The following is a 22,534-nucleotide window of genomic DNA, read 5'->3' as shown; positions in this document are numbered from 1 at the left end:
TGTTTAGAACTTACTCTCATTCTCCTCAGTGGTTTCGTAGGTGACCAAGTAACCCAGGATCTCGCCGTTGAGGAACTTTGGTGGATCCCAGGTGACCTCCAAGCTCTGCATGGTGATATCGGAGAATCGAAGGAGAAGTGGAGCACTCGGTACTCCCGGCAGCGTTTTCACGGTAATTGGCGCCGATCTTGGTCCATCTCCGGCCGGATTGAAGGCCAGCAGCTGGATGCGATACTCGGTGAACTTGTCGAGGAACACCAGACTGTGTGAAGTGGCTGTGGCCGAGACCACCTCGATCTCCTCCTCCCACTTGCGGCCGGGCTCCAAGGCTTGCGGTGAGTAGGTGACCAGGTAGTAGATCTTGTAGCCGAGGATGTCGCCATTCTGCATGCTCTGCTTTGGTGGCTTCCACAGTAGACGCACTTCGGTGCTGGAAATGGGTGCTGCATCCACCGCTCTGGGTTCTCCGGTCGGCACCGCCTCGCCCACATAAACCGCTGCCGGGGGCGTGGCAGGTCCAGGGCCTTGGGAATTGAAGGGCAACACCACAATCTCATAGTTGCGATCCTGCTGAAGATCCGACAGCACCACACTGTTCTCATTGATGCCATGCACATCCGTCTTGGGCGTTGACTGCAGGGCGGTGGGAAAGTCGGAGAGCTGCTGATACAGAATCCTGTAGCCACCGGTTCCGGCATCACCATTCCACATTCCTGTCTCCAAGGCGCTCCACTGCACCCGCACCGAAGTGGTGGTGATGGGCACGACCTTGAGACCTCCCACTCCGGCTGCCGGAGCAGCGGGCAGAGTTCGCACGACCACACTCTCCCGACTGAAGGCCGAGGGTCCCAGGTCGTTGGTGGCCTGTATGCGAAACTGGTAGGTCATATAGGGCCGCAGACCAAGCGCTGTGTATGAACTCAGCAGGGGATCCACCCTCTCCGGCAGTGGTTGCCACCTGCCCTCGTTCTCGCGCATCTCCACCGTGTAGTATCGCAGTGGGGCGAAGCCATCTCTGCCCGGTGTCCAACTGAAGGTGATCTGATGGGCCTGGATCTGGCTGCGTGATATTTGCGGAACGGACGGTGCCTGGGGCCGCTCCCTGTTGTTTGTGGTGTAGACCAGGGCAGTGGCTATTTTGCCCCAACCCAGACGCGTTTGGGCCGTACAACTGAAACTGTAGTACTTCTCGGGAAGCAAACCGGTGGCCCGGAATGTCCGATCGGAGGGTGGAAACTCGCGACTGTAGTTCAGCATGGCACTGCCATTCAGGGTGTAGGTGACCTGGTAGGCCAAGATCTCTCCATTCGGATCCATGGGCACGTCCCAAATGATGCGGGCCATGGTCAGAGTGACATCGGGGAAACTCACATTCGACGGAACGCCAGGCGTATCCTCGAAGGTCTGAACTCTGATGGGTGGAGTGCTCAGTGCACCATTGCCCAATCTGGTGTAGGCCAAAACCTGGACGTGGTACACCACGAACTTTTTGAGTTCCGTCAAAGTGGTGGTGAAGGTGGCGTTATTCGGTATCGTATTGTGCAGCACCTGTTGTCCCCGATCTGCGGCGGCATAGAACACCTTGTAGCCATCAATCTGACCGTTCCGGTGTTGTCGCGGCACTTCTCCCCACTCCACAACCACTGTGGTGGACGACGTGGCATTCGCCTGGACATCCAGCGGTCCGTAGCTGGGAACAGCTTCGCGGGTCCGCTCTATCGCAGTGCCACTCTCCTTCGAGCAGCCCACATCATTGCAGGCATTCATTATCACCTCGTACAGTGTCCACTCCTCCAGACCGTCCAACACATGCGAATTGGCCGTGTGATCCTCGATTACCACCGATCGGGGCAGGTATTTGATGGTGCCCGGTGTCTTCGTCAACTGCTTGTAGGATATGTTATAGCCCCGGGGATTGCCGTACCACTCGGTTTGTTGCAGTGGAATCCAACGAACTCTCAGCTGCTGGGCACTCATTGCTCTCACGGTCACGTTGAATGGCGGATGCTTGGGCCTGGCCTGGATGGTCTGGAAATCCTTGGTGGCCTCCGAGGGTTTCGAACTGCCAACCACATTGCTGGCACTCAGCCTCAGTCTGTATTGGGTGAATGGCACCAGGCCGGTGACCGTCAAGGTCTCCGCATCGGGGTCACTGATCTCGCAAATGGTGAACCACGTCATATTCCTCGCTGTCTGACCCTCGACCTTCCACTTGGTGATGCTGGAGTTGCCATCAAAGCCCGGCGTGAATTGCAGCACAACGGAGAAGGCTTCGATATTGGACAGGGCCAGACTGGTGGGTGCATGTGGCAGAACTGGTTCCACGCCGGACTGAATGGTGGCTGTTTTCGGGGTTCCACTGCCCACTCGTGTCCACGCGAAGATCTCAAACCAATAGTGCGTGGTGGCCTGCAGTTGATTCACCGTCAGCTCTGTATCGTCCGCTGTGAGATTGAAGGATTTCAGTGTATCCGGGCGATCTTTGACTTGGTAGCGAACCGTATAGCCAGTTAGGATACCGTTCGAAAAGCGTGGCGGTGCCCAAAGCACTTTAACAGATCGATCGGAGACATCGTCAAAATGCAGAGAGGTAACCTCATCGGGCACATCATCCAGGGTCATCACTGGCACTTGCACACTGGCCACACCATCGCCGGGATCCGTGAAGCAGAGCACACTGATATTGTATTCGGCAAACTTCTCCAGTCCTCCGAGGATGGCCGTCTGTTCCGCCAGTGGATCAATCACACTCGGGGGCACGGTCATCATGCGCCTTTCAATATCCCTCCCCTCGCCATCGATCAAGCGACGTTGCCATGCCTGAATCTTATAGCCCTGATTGATACCATTTATCTGCTGCGGATTAGGTGGAGTCCAGCGGCATCTGGCCGCCGTCGAGTTGATGGCCTCGACTTTCACATTCGTGGGCGGTGCTTCTGGGACGCCCTCCTTGGTCTTAATTTTGGAACCCTCGGTGTAGACACCCACGCCCATGTTGTTATAGGCAGCGATCTGTACAATGTAATCCTTCCAGGTGATCAGTTCCTGGATCAGAAAGTTGCGTTGCGCTTCGTTTGTGATATTTTGATAGGACCACGGGACATTGTTGTAGCCAAATAGCCGATATCGCAGGATGTAGCCCAGGATCTGGCCATTGCGATGCTCCTCCAATGGCGGTTGCCACTGCGATATGATCTCCGACATGGAGCGAGCGGAGCCAACAAATCCCACCGGTGGACCGGAAGGAGCTAAATGGTGGGGGGTTGAAAAGCCAGCATATTAGTGTATATTTATTATAAGTATTTAGTCCTTTTAAAGGAGAGTCTGTACATCTCTCTTTTTTTTTTTTTTTTTTTAAGTGTGTGTGTGATTCGTGTGAGGGGGCTTTAAGGGGGCGTGAGTCTGGGCTATATGTATATACCTCGGTGAAGCGGAAACTCTACGCGCGGGCCAGCGACCAACAGCGATTTTCAAATTTCATTTTCGTGATGACAACGATAGCAGTTAAAAGTACAATACATATACAGGGTATTCAGCATTAGTTCTTTACACTATACAGGATCATAAGTGGGCTATATATCACTATTTATATGAATCACTTAATGTTTTATAATAATCACTATAAAATCAGATTTAAATTTATGAACGAAATATTTTCAATTTAAAGATGGCTAAGAAAATAAATTTTAAAACGTCAAATTGAATTAAAAGCATTCTTATTTATAAATTATACAAATTTAAGCGTTAAATACAAGAGCTTTTATGAACAAAAAAAAGTAGCATAATTAAAATATTCACAAATAAATGTAAACTTAGGGAAAGCAACACAACACACACACAATATACGTTACGATACGAGTAAGGGATGCACATAATGATGATCAGAGTCCTAGAAGCGGGACTACTCACCTTCCTGGGGCAGTTCGACGACATTACTGGGTTCCGATGGCGAACCTTCGCCCACGCGATTCACTGCACTAACCCTAAACTGATACACGGTGGCGGCCTTGAGGTTCTCGAGCAGGATCCATCGTTGATCCGCCGAGACATTGCTCAGTTCGGTGATCCAGTTGAGCAGGGGATCTGGAACTGGACCTACGAATTTTTCTGTGATGTTAATGTGTTTGGAAAAAACAGCAGGCGGGGGGATTATGGTGAATGGGTGGATGTTGGGGATTGGTGTTATTTTGTGTGCGATAGTTGGTGAACCACATTGGGTATAATTTATATTGGTGAAATGTGTGTAGATTACAGGGCGTTCCGTGTGGTGATGTTGTTGTTGTTGATGTTGATGTGAAAACGCGATGAAAACAAAGTGCAAAACAACAAATTACAATCGAAAATTAGAAACAAATGTACAAACAAGTTATCATCAATAAATACAATATATATAAAACAATCAATTTACAGTTCGTATTGTTTCGGTTCGTTCCAGTTTTTGGTGGTGTTCAAAGTAAATTTAATGGAAGAAAAGAGAGAACAAAAGAAACGCATCAAAATCTTGGTTTCCTTTGTGTTGTCTGTAATGATTTCCTAACCAAAAGTTGTGGTTCGTGGTTCCTGAGCTTATATGAGCTTATAATTAAGCAACGGTTGCCACTTCATGTATAATATATGACTTAAATGTTTTGATCTGGTTGCAAAACAACTCTTATCGTAAATATATAGTAATTGAAACGGTCAAACTTCCGAAAAGAAAGAACTGCAACTGATGAGCTGAGAGGTAATATTCCTATAACTTACAGTTAACCTAAGAGTACTCGTCACTTATGTTATTTTGTATTTAAGTGTTCTCTACTATATGTTCATGAGTTATATATTTTGTATACAATGGAAGTATTTATATGTGACTGTGATGTAGCCGCTTTTTTTCTGTCCAATCATTTTTGCTTATAAATGGCAACCGTGTACGCTTTTACACCCCTCCTCGTTTTTCATAAATCATAAATCCAATACTAACCAAAACCACCGCAACCCACAAACTCTACGCTACCGAAAAGTATGTATAGATAAGAGTGGCCAACGAAACTTACCCAATTCGGAGACCTCACGTCGCTGGATAATAAATTTGGATATTGGACTGTTGCCATCGAATCCCGGTGTCCAGGACACGTTGATGCTGCGCTGCTGCGGCTCCGCCAGTCGCTCCACCTTCACGTTGCTGGGCGGGAAGGGGAGCTCGATGACGCTGAGGCGGGCGGACCGCGTCTCATTTCCCCCGGGAGAGGTGACCACACAGGCATAGCTGCCCACATCGCTGGCCCGCACCGCCTGGATCTCCAGTTGCCCGTCCGCCTGGACGCCAATGCGCTGCGAATTACTGATGGGCGTCGACGACTGACCCTCGCGATACCAGTCAATGTTGTACGGCACACTGGGATCACTGGACACCTTGCACTGCAGGGTGGCGGTGAGGCCAAGTAGCACCGTTGTGTCCACCGGCGGCTGGATGATTTGTGTCCGCACTGCGGGAAAAGAGGAAAAACGGAGCAAAAAATAAGAGGACTTTCTCTGGACAGGAGGTGGGATACGGGAGACAGGATACGAGAGACAGGATACGAGGGACAGGAGAAAGGAGACGGGAGAAAGGAGACGGGAGACCGGAGGGATGGAACACATTAACAACACGGCAATGCAGATTAAACGACCGCAAGTCGTGTGGCAAATGACAAGTCGCGACAGCCCCGCCCACTTTTATTGCACGCCTACCGGTCGACACATCCTCTCCCCTCTCTTCTTTCAACTGCCCCCCTTGGCTCATCCTTAACCCGGTGAGAATCCAAGGAGCAGGTGGGGCAAATGAATTTAAAGGCCTTAAAACTTACACACGAAGACCGTATGGAAACACCCTGGATTCGATGGGTTTTGGGGCGTGCTTATTAAATGGATCGGTAAACAAGAAAGGAAAGCTAACTTCGGGCGGAGCCGAAGTTGAAATACCCTTGCAGAATATTCTGCAAATTATATTCTCCAAAATTATTCATATGATGCATTTTTAATACTCATAAAAAATCCCACCTTCCTAACTTTAAAAACACCAAAGTTATTTCATTTCCGATCAATCAGTTATATGGCAGCTATAGGATATAGTCGGCCGATCCTTATGAAATTTAATATGTCGAATTGATTGGGCCAAAATAAAACCCATAGAAAATCCCAACTTCCTAACTTTACAAACACCAAAGTTATGGCATTTCCGATCAATCAGTTATATGGCAGCTATAGGATATAGTCGGCCGATCCTTATGAAATTTGGTAGGTCGGATTGATTGGCCAAATATAAAACCCATAGAAAATCCCAACTTTCTAACTTTACAAACACCAAAGTTATGGCAGTTCCGATCAATCAGTTATATGGCAGCTATAGGATATAGTCGGCCGATCCTTATGAAATTTGGTAGGTCGGATTGATTGGCCAAATATAAAACCCATAGAAAATCCCAACTTCCTAACTTTACAAACACGAAAGTTATGGCATTTCCGATCAATCAGTTATATGGCAGCTATAGGATATAGTCGGCCGATCCCGGCCGTTCCGACTTATATACTGCGTGCAAAGGAAAGAAGGGTGTGTGCAAAGTTTCAATCCGATAGCTTTAAAACTGAGAGACTAGTTTGCGTAGAAACAGACAGACGGACAGACGGACAGACGGACAGACGGACAGACGGACATGGCTATATCAACTCAGGAGGTGATCCTGATCAAGAATATATATACTTTATAGGGTCGGAGATGTCTCCTTCACTGCGTTGCACACTTTTGACCAAAATTATAATACCCTCTGCAAGGGTATAAAAAAAAGCTTTTTAATCGAATTATTGGGGGTGCAACAGAAACACTTATTTGGATCTATAATCTAATTCATACCAAAACTCTTATTATTTAGTTTATGTTATTCTCAATCCTTTTGGCATTCGTAAGACAAGGCATGCATTTATGATACTCAACAATATCACAAATAATTTTGTATCTTGGCAGTGCAGATTCCCCCACCTAGCGCACATTAAAGGGTATTTCACAGTCTTTAACCCCACACTTTAGGCCCCCTTCGTTTGTTCCCTTTATGTATGGCTTTCTCTTTGATTTTATTTATTTTATGCCTTTTCTTCCTTTTTTCTTTGCTCTCGCTCGGCATTTCTTTTTTAGCCCTTTTCAGTCACTTGCTGGCCCGCATGCATCAAAAGTTCAACGCGCCCCGTGGCCCAGACATTGTTGGTGGCACTGGCACTGGAACTGGTGTTATATGGTGCTATATGGTGGTTCTGCCCGTGGTGATGGGTTATAGTTGTTCTTGTTGCTGTCGGTCGGTCGGTCTGTTTGCCATAAGCCAAGTTGTTCCCCATATGAGAAGAGATGAACAGCACTGCACTGCACTGAATGGCGAGAGCGAATAGGCCAAAAAAGAACCTGGTTTACCCTTTCAATAGTGAATATCCTGGATAAGGTGTATTATTTATGGCACATAATGCACCTATTGGCCCTCAAATATTATTTTGTGATAAACAATTCAACTATTTTAGGTATACATCAAATTTCCGATGCCTAGTTTATAAGTCAAGCGAAAGGCGTTAAAAGTTACTGCAATGTCGCTAAAAACAAGTTACTCAAAAAAATCCCTCTAATGGCAAACATTCTTATAAAAAGAGTATTTAAAACTTTATAACCCGCCTACAAAGAGCTTCTTGCGTCTCTCTTTTTTATTTCTTTGTCGGACTTGGGAACAGTGTTTTATGCAACACACAAATAAAGCCACGAGGTTTTGTTGGTTAAAGGGGTGATGGTGATGGAAAACTGCCATCAGCGCCGGTGGTCAAAGTCCAGAGTCCAGAGTCCACGGGCCGCATTCCGGCGTTTTGCCAATTAGCCGCACATTGATGCTGCCTTTTAGGACCACATACACACACACACACATCATGCTCACAACACACTCGTGTGTTCAGGGCCAAAAATATTGCATGTACAAATCAACTTTAATTACACAAACAACACAATGGACAACAGCAGAGCGGCAGGCTACAACAAATACCCTTAAAAAAATCATTTGAAGTATTTGAATTTTCTAGTTCTCTGATGCTCACGCACAAAAAGTCAAAGCCATATGCTCGTTTAACATAGACATATGTGCGCAAATGTATGGAAATGGTGGAATATTTTTCGTATTATCCCAAAAGCAATTGACGCTGCCCAGGAGGGAGCACTTCAAATGGCAGCCATCGTGTCGTTGTCGTTGTTGTCGTTGTCGTTGCCACTGCTTTGGTTGTTGGCATTATTATAAAGCCGTGTTGTTGCTGTGGCTGCTGCGGCTTTGATGACATACATTATTATCATTGGACCATGCATTTTAGTTGATTTGATGCGATGTTAGGGCCGCACTAACGCACAGATAGCAACCTAAATATGTGGCGCAAGTACACGGACAAAAAAACCGAGCAAGTCGTTTCAAAATATTCACTAAGTTAAACAAAAAGTGCATTAGTTTAACAGAAAAGGGAAGATTAACTTTACCATTGAATACCATTCAATAACTATTTTTGATAAAAATATCTCATATAAAAAAACTTTTAACGAAGAAATCCATCATACTCATCATTTTTCTTTCCAACTACAATATCATTAAATTTTGAACAGTGGCTAATGTTGAAATTGATATTTTTCTGTGTGTTCACCAAAATGTCATTGGCAATCATATAGCTATAGAGAGGTAGATGCACATTAAGGAGTGAGTGGGGCCAAAACAGGTGCACAAACAACCGTCTAATAGAGAGCATTTTTGGTAAGTAAACTCAATTTGAATCTCTTTTGTGGTTACACAAGAGTTTCCTTGGGCGGATGACAGCATTTCAGTAACAGTCGCAGGATGTGCCAACATCAAAGCTCTGCAATTGAACAATTGATGGGGCAGCATAGGGTTAAGAAGAGTGGGGGGGCAGAAGAGGGTTAAGAAGAGTGGGGGCAGAATAGGGTTAAGAAGAGTTGGGGGCAAAAGGATATATTCTGCTCAAGTTAGTCGCTTAAAAAAAGCAGTGGGTAGAGTTTAATTCTGTTAAACGGATCGAATGTTTGCACCATTAGGCTGATATTGTTCACTCTTGTTTCAATAAAAGGATTTTTTGTTGATTATAGGTTAACTCATTGGAATCAATCTCCTTGATTTAAAAACTAACAATATTCAAATAGCCTTTATCAGTATGTTAAAATGTTCACACTCTGTAACTGAAGTGCTTTAGTATTTATAAAAACTAAATGATTAAATTATCTAGTGGTGAAAGTATAGCTTATTTTATTTGAAAGGGGGCAGTAATAAACAACCAAAGTTTAAACGCTGCATGCTTTTTGACTAGCTTAAATACTTTAAACAAAAGCGGTTAAAATCTCGGGGCTGGAGTTGCGCGGGGGGGTGGGTGCTACCTAAAACATAAAACATAAAACATAAAACCCTCGAAAGCCCCGGTAACTAAAACGCTGACACTCAAAGGCGTCCGACTAGACAGACGCACTTGAAACTAACAGACGGGCGGAGCGGCAGGCAATTACATTTTTCAGGAGGGGATGGCTTTCCCACACAGGGAGGAAAACAAGGACTAAAACTCACCCAAAACACTCAAATAGGCCTCGCCCTTGACGCTGCCCGCCTCGTTGGCCCGCACGCAGATGTACAGACCCGCGTCCACGGATCGGATGTTCGAGATGAGCAGGTCCCCCGATTCGAGTATCTGCACCCGGCTGGATATGTCCACCAGTTGGGTCTCTGGGTTTCGGGCATTTCATTGTTTCGGCAGGTGGATGGACGTTGGGTTATTTGGCAGGTTGGCACGATGCACGATGCGAATACGGTGGTTACGGGTTCCGCAGCAAGCAGTTTTGTTAGCGTTACAGGTTGATTGGTTTGTTAGCGAGCAAAACAACGGCAAAATAAAAGAGAATGACATGGTATTAGCATCATCATCATTAGTGGACTAGGGACTACTACGACAGCCATCATGCTCTAAGGAATCGGCATTGCAAAACTCACCATTGTATATCCAGGTGATGTTCGGGTTGGGCGATCCAACAGCTCGGCAGGATATAGTCGCATCCTTGCCATCCAAGGCGGTCACATTCTGGGGCGGCAGTTCCATGATTGGAGCCGATGCTGTAGGAATTCAAACACATTCAATTACAATAAAGCCACAATTAATTTTGAAGGCAAAATCACGGTGGGTTTTTAGGCAAGATTCTACGCAATTAGTGGATAAGTAAGGGGTGTAAGTGGTTTGGGTGATTTATTCTGTATTCATCCTCTAAGATAAATCTATGAAGCTGAAACAAAAATTAATTAAATTAAATGTACTGCAAACTTATTGATGAATAAACAATAAGGGATATTTACATATGGTAAGCCTATGAAAAATACTGTTAAATAATTCAAAGCACAAAAACATGACAAATACGTGACAAAAAACATTTGAATGTTAATATAAAATATGTAACGAAAGTTTTTTAGTCTACATTTTGTGATATTTTTTTTTTATCAAAAATCAAATAGTTTTTTGTAGCCATCAGCATATGACATTTTTTCATTGAACTGATTAACCCACCGTTTTAAAATGTTTATTTTATCTTATTATTACTTATTTATTTATCGTAAAATATACGCCGTGTTTACCGAGTATAGTTTTGCACTGAGTTTTGGTGACAAAATGATTATCGCTCAGTAGAAAATGTATTAAGAATATTATAAAAACATAATTGGTGCAGTTTAAGCATGATTGCATTCTTTATTTATATTTCCCATTTAATCATAATCAAGCCTATTAATTTTCCTGCTCATTTCGTGCATTACCAAAGTCCATCAGCTGAGCTCTCATTTGATTGTAATTGATTCTTTTTCTTTGATTGACTGCTTCATTGACTCACTTTCTGCCCTTTATTGTGTGCTGACTTTTGCAATTATGATTACACCAATTTAAAGTCTGGCCAATTAATCATGCTGCCTGAATCGTCGCATCAGGTGTATGGAATCCCTACAGGTATACACCTGCCGATTCCATTTCCCAGACCATTTGGCTCCACATCTCGCCCTTTCACTTGCCACTGGTTAATGTAAATTATTTATTGGATTTTGAGTGGCACCATGGCTGCCTGTTTCTGCTGTTTTTGCCTGTTTTTATTGTTATGGCCAAATGCCACGCGCTTCAAGGCCGAAACTCAGGCTGCTCTTAACTGTTTTTGCTACTGACTCCAGGCGGTAGCGCAAATGTAATAATATTCGTAATAATTTCGCATGATGGCGCATTCCCGTTAACTACGCTTATGTAAATAAGTGCATAAAATTATAATAAAAAAGCACCCAGGCTCCTTCCAACATTAAGATATTAAGTGCTCGCCGTTGCAGTTGCAATTGTTGGGTAAAATCATAAAGACATCAACTCTGCTTAACAAATAAAATAAGGGAAAGGAAAGGAAAGAGAAAATCCCGGGGTTGGAAAGAATACAGGACAGAATACAGGCCTGGCCAACTTGAAGTCGGGTTAAAGATGATTAAGCGGGTTCTCGAGGTAAACAAGTAACTTTTGTGTGAGTGCATACACTTAAAGGACGATTAAGCTGCGCAGAATATGACATCACATCGGGTTTAATTTTTGTATGGAAAATTTAAAGGGCAATAATATATATATATATGCCCGGATAACTCCTTTGCCCGGGCAACGTGTTAAGTGTGCTTAATCTGCCCCGGTGGCCAGTAGCCAACCAACCAGCCTTCTCCCACTTTCCAGGTCCTTTGGTCCGGTTTTTATGGCTCACGCAAGGCGCATATTAAAAACACGGAAAGGACCTCCCAAGAAAAGGAAACAATTTGTGGCAGGATTTGCCAGGGAGTCCTAAAAAAAATAAATAAAACAAAAAACTTGCATCTAAGCGGAGTGCTTAGCATAAATTTAAACTAAATCGAAGTCAAGTGCGCAAGTGATGATTAATGCTCAATAATCAAACGGAGCGTATACGTAATGTTTGTTAAGTATACGCCGCTTGTACACAAAGAAAAATGAAAATAGTTTTTGTAACTGATTTCACAAATAAGTAAATCACAGTGGTTTTACAAGATATAATATTAAAATATTAGATAATATACTTGTCGTTCAAGTTAGAAAAACAACCGCTTCGAAGTGAATACATCTTAGTAACATACATCTTAGTAAGCCCTAAACTTAATTATGTGGTTTTCTTGTATTTTGATTATCCCAAATAAATTGAACATTTCGAAGTATCTTTGTTAATGTAAAGGCACTTTCTTGTGCCATTTCCATTTGCCTGCGTCAACGGGGTTGGCTGTAATTAATTTCGAGTTGACCCACTAAAGAGGCCGCGCCATCAACTTAAAGTCATAATAAAACGCTCACTCAGCCGGACAAGTGGGAAAAGTGGGTGGTGGTGTGAAAAACTGGGTGGGAAAACTGGGGGCAATGGCGTGCGATGGCAATAATTGCCATTACTTGGCCATTGAAGTGGCCACCCGTTCCAGAGTCCAACATTAGCATGCGAATTGTTTTTAACCCTCGTGCCGCCGCCTTTGTGCCCGGCTCTAAAATTTCCACCCACCCCATTTGGCACCACTTAAACGGTTTTTCGTTTCAGTTTTCCTTTTGAGCAGCGCCCTTTTCTTATTTTAATAAGCATAAAAAGAACCGCTTTTTAAGTCCGCCTCTCTTTGAGCTGCTGAATTTTTGATACAAACTTTTCGATTAATCGAAAATAGCTCTACAGCGTTTCTTAATTTTGGGAGTTATCGAACAGAGGGAGATTAGGTTTATATGTCGAAAACCAGTCCAGAACTATTTTGAAATCTTGCATTTTTAACAATACTTCAAACCTTTTGCTGATTAAAATGTATATTCAATATAAAATTTTAATCGAATTTAAAACCGAACTTGAAAATATTATTGAATTAGCAAGTTTCTTATATTTGCTGTGACATTTTTATTGACATTATTTATTTAAGTGCTGTAAATAAGTAAGTGCTGTATATTATATAGCTTAAGCCCATTTAAGGAACCAAAGTAACTATACCAACATTACCAATTTACTAAAGGAATTTGAAAGTCCTTTTTATGAGCATGGCATGTCGCAAGCCAATCAACTCGAAACTGTAATGTTCGCTGCAATCAATCACTGGGGCGTTGTGGGGTTAAGCTATGCTGACCTCTGACCTCCGCCAAATTCACCACCTGTTGGTGGGGTCGTGTAAAATGAAAATGAAAACGAAAACGACAACGAAACTTCGACTGAGCAAATAAAAGAAATTTTTACAAATTCGCGCAGTGGAAATCGCATTGAGCCATCAGACGAATGAAAGGAAGTGAAACAGCCATGCCCACCCCCGCCCCAAAAGTCACCTAATTACTCACACACATACACAAGCACAAAAACACACAGACAAACAAATAGAAGGAGATGGGCGGTGGGTGCTAAGTGCAGGCACCTTGGAAATGGCAGGAAGCGGCGATTAAAATCACTTTTGCGTTTCGGGAAATTACGAAATTATGTTACTCGAGAGTTGAGGCAGCCGGGAAATGCTCAGGCAGCCGGAAAATGCGATGTGGAAAACTCTGACTGTGGCAGGTGCAAGCCGAGCTGGAGGATCTGGAGTGTCGGGGGCGCAGATTTACGCCAACTTAACAAAAATGAAGTGAGGAAGGCGAGTGCGCGCTTCAGAGAAAAGGCCAACACAGAAAGATGCAAAACTTTGACAAACCGTGGGCGGCGCGGCAGGAGGTGCAATTAAAATGCAGCCAGGTCTTAGGAGCCAAGAACGAACACCCAAGCCAAGACCAAGCAATCCCCTTGAACGCGAAAGGCTGGAAAATAATTTCCCAACTCAACTTCTTCGCCTATCTAAGTGAAAAGTGCTCCGGCACAAGGATTATCCCTCAAGTGGCATTCCAGGCGGAAAATAGAGAGGGGACTGGGGAATCAGCAATACAAATGCCAAACACTTGTTGCCATAGCGAAGAGGTGCGGAATACGTTGAAGGAGGAGCAGCTCCACCAGCAGATAAACTAGCGCACAAACAATAAACGAAAGAAATTGCAAAATGAAATCAAGCGAGTCCCAAGTGCGCGACTTGAGAAGCGCGGAGAAGGGCGCTTCGAATGAATGCAGGGTTAATCCTTAACACTGAGAAAATCACAAGCACAAATAAGCTGATTTAAATATTCGCAGGCCGACTATCGATAATGTGCTGAACATAGGAATGTTTTCTCAACAATTTGCAGAATTGATTTAGTTAAAGTTCGATTATTCTTCATTGTCCTTTTTTTTTATCAGTGTAAATAGTCCCTGATAAATAGCCAAGGGTCTGTTGCACCGAACTCGGTGGGTAATCGAATCAGAGAGCCGGAGAGTCAAACAGCAAGCGGCCAAAGGTGTTCATAATCCGATTCTGATCCTGATCTGGATTATCTCGGCATAGACCAATTACGAGGCCAGCTCACTGCTGTGGAAAAAGGACTAGGACAAGGAATTCATGGGCAGGGCACACATGCTCACCCAGAAACAAAGCCGATTAGGCCAGCAGCTTCTTCATTCTGCTGTTGGCCTGGACCAAATGCAGTCAGACAACAAAAACTTCTGCCGGCAATAAAACTTATCCCCGAGTTGGGGAGACTACTGGGCAGAGAATTAGAGACTTGGAGAGGACTAAGTGATGGCCCGCCGCCCAGGATCGTAAAATGCGCTGGGGCAGACAAACAAATTGACTCGAATTAGCCTAGGCAAATAAAATTAAATGAGCCGCAACGATTGGTTACCATTCAGTCATGCCAAGAAATCCTGTAGGGGCTAAGGAGCAAAAAAAAAAATATCAGAAACTTGCCCAAGCTAACTATAAAAGCTGGAAAGTTTTTCAATAAACCGCTGACGACAAAATCTCTTAACTAGTTTAACTCGAATACAATGCAGCAGGGCTACAAAAAAATAACTGGAGAGGAGATAAAAATAGATGGAAATGAGGGAGGGAGGATGCTGCAACATAGGAATAACTCAGAAAAATATGCATGGAAATTTGAAATTTACATGAAAATCCCAGCTCTGGCCATAAAAATTTAAGCGATGAGGGTGGCAGCAGCGCACAAACTTTGCTTAAAGTCCCATCAAGAAAGACACAGAGACGAAACTTATTTTAGACCCGCAAAACAATATGTCCTTCGCCCCCTTCAAAGAACTCAACTCTCAACTCTGTCTGTCAAATATTTAAAACGTCAGCGGCGGAGTCACTCGTTTTTTGGGTTAGGCTCATGAATGAGGAATTATTCTCCGGCCAGCCAGTCAGTCAGTCAGCCAGCCAGCGGGTAACTTCGAACTCGGAACTAAAAAAAAGAAAAGGAGACAAAAAAAAAGGAAACCCTACGACGTCATGTCAGCATGACAGGACTCTCTTGTCCCGCAGAAGTGTGACTTGTGTGTCAGTCTTAATTTTCGCATTATGAAATTCATTAAAATGCAAAATTGTCCCACAGCAAGTCATATTCGAGTGGGTGTGTCTTTTTTTGTAGGGTTTTTAGGGTTGGGTGGCAACCCTTAGGCAGCCATTTGACCCAGCACTTAACGGTACTTGGGAGCCTTTGAAGGTAAAGTCCTAACTCATATACTTATATTATGCCGTCACTCAATGAGAAATTCATAGCAATATATTTTTATAGAAGGGATAGCAATTCAAAGTTTGTTTTACAGGGTCGTATTAAAATTGGGGACTTGCATCATATTTTAGTAAGAGAAAAACAAAGTTGAAGATTAGGTGTCAATACTAATTTAAAGTAAAGTAATAACTAAATAATTAAAAAAAATAATGTTGTTATTGCCAAAGCTTAAAATTTAATTACACAGAGGAAAACAAATGTGAAATCTATATTTTGAAGTGTATCATGTACCTCATCAAAAGTATGTGAACAAAGTAAAAATCATTTTGACCTGTGAATATCAAATTTAAGTCAATATTTATTTTCTGTGCAACCAAATGCCTTCCAACTAGATAAAGGTTAAGATAAATTGAGTTTAATGGCGAAAGATTGAGCTCTTTGTGCATATAAATTTATTATATTAGCCAGGGCAGGGGTGTTTGTGTTTATCCAAAAAAGAAAAGTGGTGACGGTGGCCGGGGACTAATCAACTTGTATGAAAAAGTCTTCTGCTTTTGACAAATTTGATAAAGCAACCGAATAGAGAATAGAGCAGATGAAATTTTTGCTGCTCCTGTTGGCCAAAGGCGCTTGGCCAAGACTGCAAAACGAAGCTCCGCAGGAGCCGTAGGGTGAAAAACAAATTAAGAATGGTCCATGGCACAAAAAAGAAGATGAAACGGAAACAAGGGAGCCAAGAGAATACTGGCAGATAATATTAAGCTTAGACTTAGGACGCCAAAGGCAGTAAAATAACAGCAAGCCAAGCCAATAAAACAACAAATTCAATCGCAAAACAATCAAAAGAGCTACTTTCTATGGGGTATGATATCTTGAGAAGTTTAATGGGGTTTTTACTGGGTTTTTTAGGGGTTTTACTTAAGGCGGTGGTGAAAGTGCAATGCTAGTGGTGCAGAAGTAAGTGTGAGTGCTGAAGTGAGTGTGTGTTTTGTGTGGCATTTTGCTGTATGCCCATACCAAAGCGAAACTCCTTGCGTCTACCGGAGGAACCTGATCCCGATCCCGATCCCTTTTCCGATCCCAAGCCAGCATGCGAAGCTCTTACCCTCAGGATTCGCGGCTGGGCCAAACGCTTCACGCGGATCTTGGCCGTTTTTGCTATGAATGCGTTTGTTAATAATGGGTTAAAAGGTCAAAATGCAAAAATGGTTAGGGGTATAGTTCATAGGGCATAGATGTAAAGAGAGAGGGAGAGACGGGGACATATGAAAAGAGCACTTATTTAGTATACCAATGTGGCAGGCATTCAGGCAGTAGCTTGGATTGACATCATTTAATCTTACTCCGTGTGACATGGGCTAAAGTGGGGCATTTAATTTTGGGTATTATATGGCGAGAAACTTTTGAGTTTACAAATTAGCATTTTTTTGAAAATGTACTGTGAACATTTTTATACATTTTAAATGCAGATCGTTAGATTTTGATTACAAAATAAAAAAAACATTAACAGCACTTAAGAATTTAAACATTCTTTAATTAAAAAAAAAAAAAAAAATTGGCATAAAATATCTATATATTTATAACTGGCAGTTACTATTTAACCAAAGGATCCTTTAGCTCCCACTTTTAGCTCCACTGCCACACAGGCATAGTAGGAAATCAGCTCTTGACTTACTTTTAACGCGCAACCAAGTGCTCGCCGAGTTCTCGCCCGCTTCGTTGATGGCCAAACACTGAAACATGGCGGCATCATCCAGGATTAGTTTCTTAATTACCAGCGTATTATCGGGGTTCAACGTGTATCTGCCAGGGGATTTGAGAGAAAGAGAGCTTTTAGCGTTACCAGATAACCAATCGATTGAATCGCCATGCGCCACCCACCTGCCACTCTCAATGTGTGCATCCACGGGCTCGGCGTTCCTGAACCACTTGACCTGGGGCCTGGGTTCGCCCACAACATCGCAGGTTAGCTGCACCTGTCCGCCGAATTCCCCAAACGTTTCCGCTCGCATGGGTATGAAGACCGGCGGTTCGAGGATTTGGAGGCGGGCCGAAGCACTCACGGTCGGATAGCCGCCACTGCGCAACCGCACCTGGCAGGTGTATTCACCGGAATGGGAGCTATTCACCTGCAACAGGGCCAGGGTTCGATTCCAGGGATCGTTTAGAGTGTGCCGTACTCCGGCCGTCTCCACGGCAAGGCCATCCTTCAGCCAAAGCGTTTCCAACTCGTGCAGCGGCCTGGCATTCGCAATGCACTGCAGCTCCACCACACCCGTTCCCATTTTGACCTTCACGTCCTGCGGACGCACTATGATTTCGGGCGCCACTTCTATGTAGGGATCGCCACTGACATTCAGATGGACAAAGGCACTGCTCTCCTCTTTGCCCAACTGCGTGTTGGTCGCCTTGGCACGATACCCCCTGCGATCGTTCTCATCCGCACTCAGGATGACCAGCTGATTGGCCTGGGTGAAGGCGTACTTGATGTCGTAGGTCAAAGGTCCGTTCTCCGATTGCCACATAACCGACGGCACCGGCACCGAATCAATAGCTGGCATATCGAATATCGCGGGATGGCCACTGATCACCGACAAACGACCCTCGGTGGTGTTCTCAAAAATGCCCATGTCTGTGGAAAAAAAGGTTTTTGATATTATTAATCGTTAATCAATCAGGTAAATAGATTTAATCTTGAAACAGTCATTTCATAATTCTCTTAGTAGCAACTTTATTCTTTCAGTAATCAGAAAGGAAGTTAATCAGTATTGCCTTTTAGCTTTTTATATTTGTCACAGTAACTACTATTCTATTCCTTGCTATCATTTATTGTAAATGATATTCCCTTCGCTATACATTCTGGATCTGCCAACACCCAAAATCGAAGTAACCCCAATCCCATGGAAACGCTCTGTGCCTTCCTGTGGTGTCATTCGCTAATTGAATTGAAGGCAACGATGGCGCGGCCTGCGGGCCAGTCAATTTAACCTCTGAACCCGCTCTTAAGCAGCCCCCCACCGCCCCCCGCTAAGAACTACCCAGCTGAGCTTTAAAGGTTATTAGTTCAGTTTAAGCACGCTCTCTCTCTCGCTCCTTTGGTCCTACAATTAATTAAGTGCTCAAGACGCTGCTGCCGCTGCTCCAAGTCAACCAGTCAACCGGTCGACGAGTCACTGAGTCAGTCTGTCAGTGAGCCACGCCCACCAACCGCCTCCGAAAAGAAGGTCACCGCTTAGGTGGGGTAATTGCGAAAGGGTTGGCCCGAGCGCTGTTGTACCCAGATTCAATACTTTACCTAAAACAAATATGACGAACCTTTTATCAAATCTTCATAACTACGAAGTTTATATACAACTATTAAAATTCGAAATCTCGCTTTTTATGCTTAAAACCATGAAGCTGTGTCAATTTTCAAATAAATCATGATTTTTTCTATTCAACCTATAAATATTGTACTCTTTATCCAACCTAGGTACAGAAATCGAGTACTGTTCCCATCACTGGGCATAAGTGATGGCATAAGGCGTTCTTCTCTTCATGGAGGTCGTTCTCATGTCGAGAGCTCGATTTATTAGGTTCAAGTAGTGGGGTAATAAGCACTCACACGCACGCTCACATTCAGAGCGCAGAACTCAAGTGTCACTCACACTTACTTGTCTAATTGTTCGTTGCATCCACACCTACCCGATGACCCTTAACCCTTAACTCTCAACCCCGAACCCCTAACCCCCCACCCTCTCAGCCGAGATGGCCTCCTTCTCCACATTCCGTTCTTGTCGTAATTAAGTTCGCATTAAAGAAAAATTAGCAGCTAAACATTTATCCGGGCTAGAGGGGAAATGCTTGGCTGGTGTGACAGCCGTTTAATTAGTAGTTCACCTAGAAACCCCCTTTCACACCCGTCCATGTCTCATTCTGGGAACAGTTTTGGCTGACATTGATTGTTGGGTTATCCCAATTGATATTCCATTTTATAGCTTATACTTTGATGTTTTAAAATAAGGCTTGGTCACCAAAGTTAGCTAATGAGGCACAAGGATCAAGGATCGTCAATAGGCCATCATTGAATTCCTATAATTTCTCGTTAAATTGGTAACTCAATCTGCCTAAATGCCCAACGGGAAAAAACCCGAAAAATAAAAAAGAATGGGATTATCCCAGAGAGTAGCTCACATTTCAGCGCCTTAAGCTCGTGTTTTCATCCCAATTTTTCACTTCTGTTGATGATGATGATGTGGCGTAATCGACGTATGAGGATGCAAGGATGTGCCCCACCGGACTCTAACCCCCCCCTCCCCGTCGAACGTGGAAATATTAACTTACAGGCAACGACAACGTCGGTCTTCTCGCTGAATATGGATCCGGCGTCATTTCTGGCAATGCACTGGTAGCTGCCCGCATCCTCGCGTCGAGTGCTGTGGAATCGGTAGAACTGGCTGGATGAGAAGTCGCCCACGGGGACGCCGTCCTTCAGCCATCGGTATGAGGGCTGCGGGTATCCTGGAAATGCGAGAAATATAGAAGGAAAATGCTTTAATAAATATCATGTGTGCGGGATGGTTTTTAAGGGTATCTCATACATATCATTAAACCATGTCTTTATTTGATTTGCGCTGACAAAGGCATCAGTTAATTGGCACGGTCGTGGTAAAAGCATTGAGTATCTTAAGTAGTCCTTAAGTATACCTTTTCATTTTATAAGTGAAACTCATTTTGTTGGCCAAACCAAATAAATAACATCAGTGAGAACTGTATTCTACTATTATCAAAAAAAAAAACATATATTATACCATTGACAACATATCTTTAAATAACTTTGTAGACTGTTTTTAACCAAATTTTTTGAGATTTTGTATTCTTGAAAATTTTAAAAAATATTCTTCCACTTAAAAATACAAATTATAAATTCATAGAATCGCTGTAACACCTTGGGACCCCGTCACTGCCGCAATTAAATCGGATGCTGGCCAAAATGGAAGCGATAGACGAAGCCTGGAGCACAAAAGATGCTCTCCTGGCCTCGGATGGCTTCATTTGTTTGAGCTGCCGACCAGAATAGAAGCCAAAGGCCACAAAGGTCCAGAGATGGAGCGATGCATATATATAGGGGCACAGAGTGTGCTCATTCCGATTTCATTGCTGCAGCCGAGCCGAGCATTTAAATTAAAGTTGATTTATATGGCCGCCACCCATCCACCTGACCTCCCAGAGAATCCACCCAAACTCCCCTTTTTGCGAAATGGAATTGCAATTGGAATGGCTAAACAAAAATTACATGTGACCCAAAGGGGTCGGGCGGGGGCTGAACTAAATGAAAGTCTGAATAAAATATGCGATTCGCCTAACTGGCCAGGATGCAACAGGATTGAGTGCACATCACATCACAGGATGGAGGCCACCGAACGGGAGCAGACGGATTGGATTGCCGGAGGCCGGAGACCGAAATCCGGTCATCAAGCCGACGGAGGGGAGGGGGAGGGGGGGCGGATTCCGAGCCCAACTCAAAGACATGGCGGTGCCATCAACGCTTTGCAAAGGGCTTAAGTCGGGCACTTCGGCTCATGAAGGAATTGGGGTTGATGGCCAGGTGGCAACTGGAGCTAATCCCGTACACCCTCTCCTCATAACATATTAATCCTTGATTTCTCAAGAGATATACATATATTATTTTTATCTAGTGGTAAGCAATTATTTTTCAAGCTGACAGCCTTGAATTGTATCTTCATATGTACTTCTAAATGAGATTGACTTTTTTTTAGAACCTTAAATGATTATTTTTGTAAGCCATTAAAATACCCTACAATTTATTTCGATATTTCATGGTTGAAGGTTATTTGGGCATCCAAGATAGCAGTATATTAATAAGGCCTCATTAAAATCAACATAGCTAGTCCCATTTTAGACACTTAAAGGGTAGCATTAGGGTAGCCAAACGTGGCCAATGGCAATGCAATTCACTTCATTCAGTTTGCAGACAAAATCGAATTGAGCCGAGTTAGAAACTACCAGTCGAGTATAGGAATCAAGTTGAGAATAGGAAGATGTACGGGTGCAGAAAGACCGGAGAAAGTGGGGAACAGGCTGGAGAAGAAAGGACAGCACAGACAGAAGAAGCCCAGCAGCAGCCAAAAGTTTCTCAAGTGTTGGCCAAAAAACGAGAAAATACTCAAGGATAAGCACAGGATAGAGAAGGAAAAAAAAAGTTACTTGAAACGGACCAAAAGGCAAAAGTCTATTTGAGCATTTTGGGCAATGACGCTGCTATAAAATTACAATTTGGGGAATTGTAAGGCAAATACACACAGACACACACACACACATGGTAGCAAGGACGAACACTCACATGCACACACACACATACTCACACATCAGAGTGTGCCGTTACTCAACAGCAAAGCAAAAAAAAAAAAAAAGAGAAGAAACAAACATTCTCCAGCGAAATGTGTCAGCGCTAAATCGAAGCGAAGGCCCAATAAGCGGAGAAACGGGGAAAATTGGGGGGAAAAGAGACAGGAAGTACCAAGGAACGAGGGAGCGGGACAGAGCAGTCCCCGACGGACCCTTACTAGAGAATACACTCGGAAAAACTCTATACCATACTTTGCAGAACCAAAAAAGCAATCAACCATAAAAGCAATCAATACAAGGCTATCGAAATAAATATAAGAATAGTTGAAATTGTTGTCTTTTTTATTTTCTATTGTTAGTTAAATAATAATTTTCTTTGCTCTTTGTCACCTTTTTTATATTTTGATAATTAGTTTTTCTAGAAAAAAAAATGTTCTCTTAATAATGACAAACTCTTGTTTTAACAAAGTAATAAGCCAAAAGACTCTCATCAAGTTTCTTTGAATTAAAACTATTTATACTTTTTAACCTAAAATATAAACTTGTTATGCTACTTATTCTTTCTGAATGG

General features: G+C 43.5%; 1 protein-coding gene across 10 annotated transcripts in view; it reads right to left on the bottom strand.

Moving 5' to 3' along the window:
* The window catches only part of LOC108046895 (protein sidekick), an 84,789-nt gene that overhangs the window by 4,963 nt on the left and 57,292 nt on the right, over positions 1-22,534 (bottom strand). For 3 of the 10 annotated variants that reach the window (XM_017126851.2, XM_017126850.2, XM_017126853.2), the window contains exons 4-12: positions 19,939-20,115; positions 17,497-18,247; positions 17,291-17,418; positions 16,633-16,773; positions 10,014-10,133; positions 9,594-9,749; positions 5,034-5,465; positions 3,910-4,107; positions 15-3,248 (exon numbers count right to left, since the gene is read on the bottom strand). In XM_017126851.2, the coding sequence (XP_016982340.1) occupies positions 15-3,248; positions 3,910-4,107; positions 5,034-5,465; positions 9,594-9,749; positions 10,014-10,133; positions 16,633-16,773; positions 17,291-17,418; positions 17,497-18,247; positions 19,939-20,115 (5,337 nt within the window). The remainder of the gene's footprint in view (positions 1-14; positions 3,249-3,909; positions 4,108-5,033; positions 5,466-9,593; positions 9,750-10,013; positions 10,134-16,632; positions 16,774-17,290; positions 17,419-17,496; positions 18,248-19,938; positions 20,116-22,534) is intronic. The other 7 variants (XM_017126852.2, XM_017126855.2, XM_017126856.2 and 4 more) reach the window with 5 other exon arrangements.

Source organism: Drosophila rhopaloa, unplaced genomic scaffold (genome assembly GCF_018152115.1).
Source record: "Drosophila rhopaloa isolate 14029-0021.01 unplaced genomic scaffold, ASM1815211v1 contig_3, whole genome shotgun sequence".
Classification (NCBI taxonomy): domain Eukaryota; kingdom Metazoa; phylum Arthropoda; class Insecta; order Diptera; family Drosophilidae; genus Drosophila; species Drosophila rhopaloa.
Note: the sequence above shows the minus strand (reverse complement) of the source record. Positions and strands in the feature narration are given on the sequence as shown.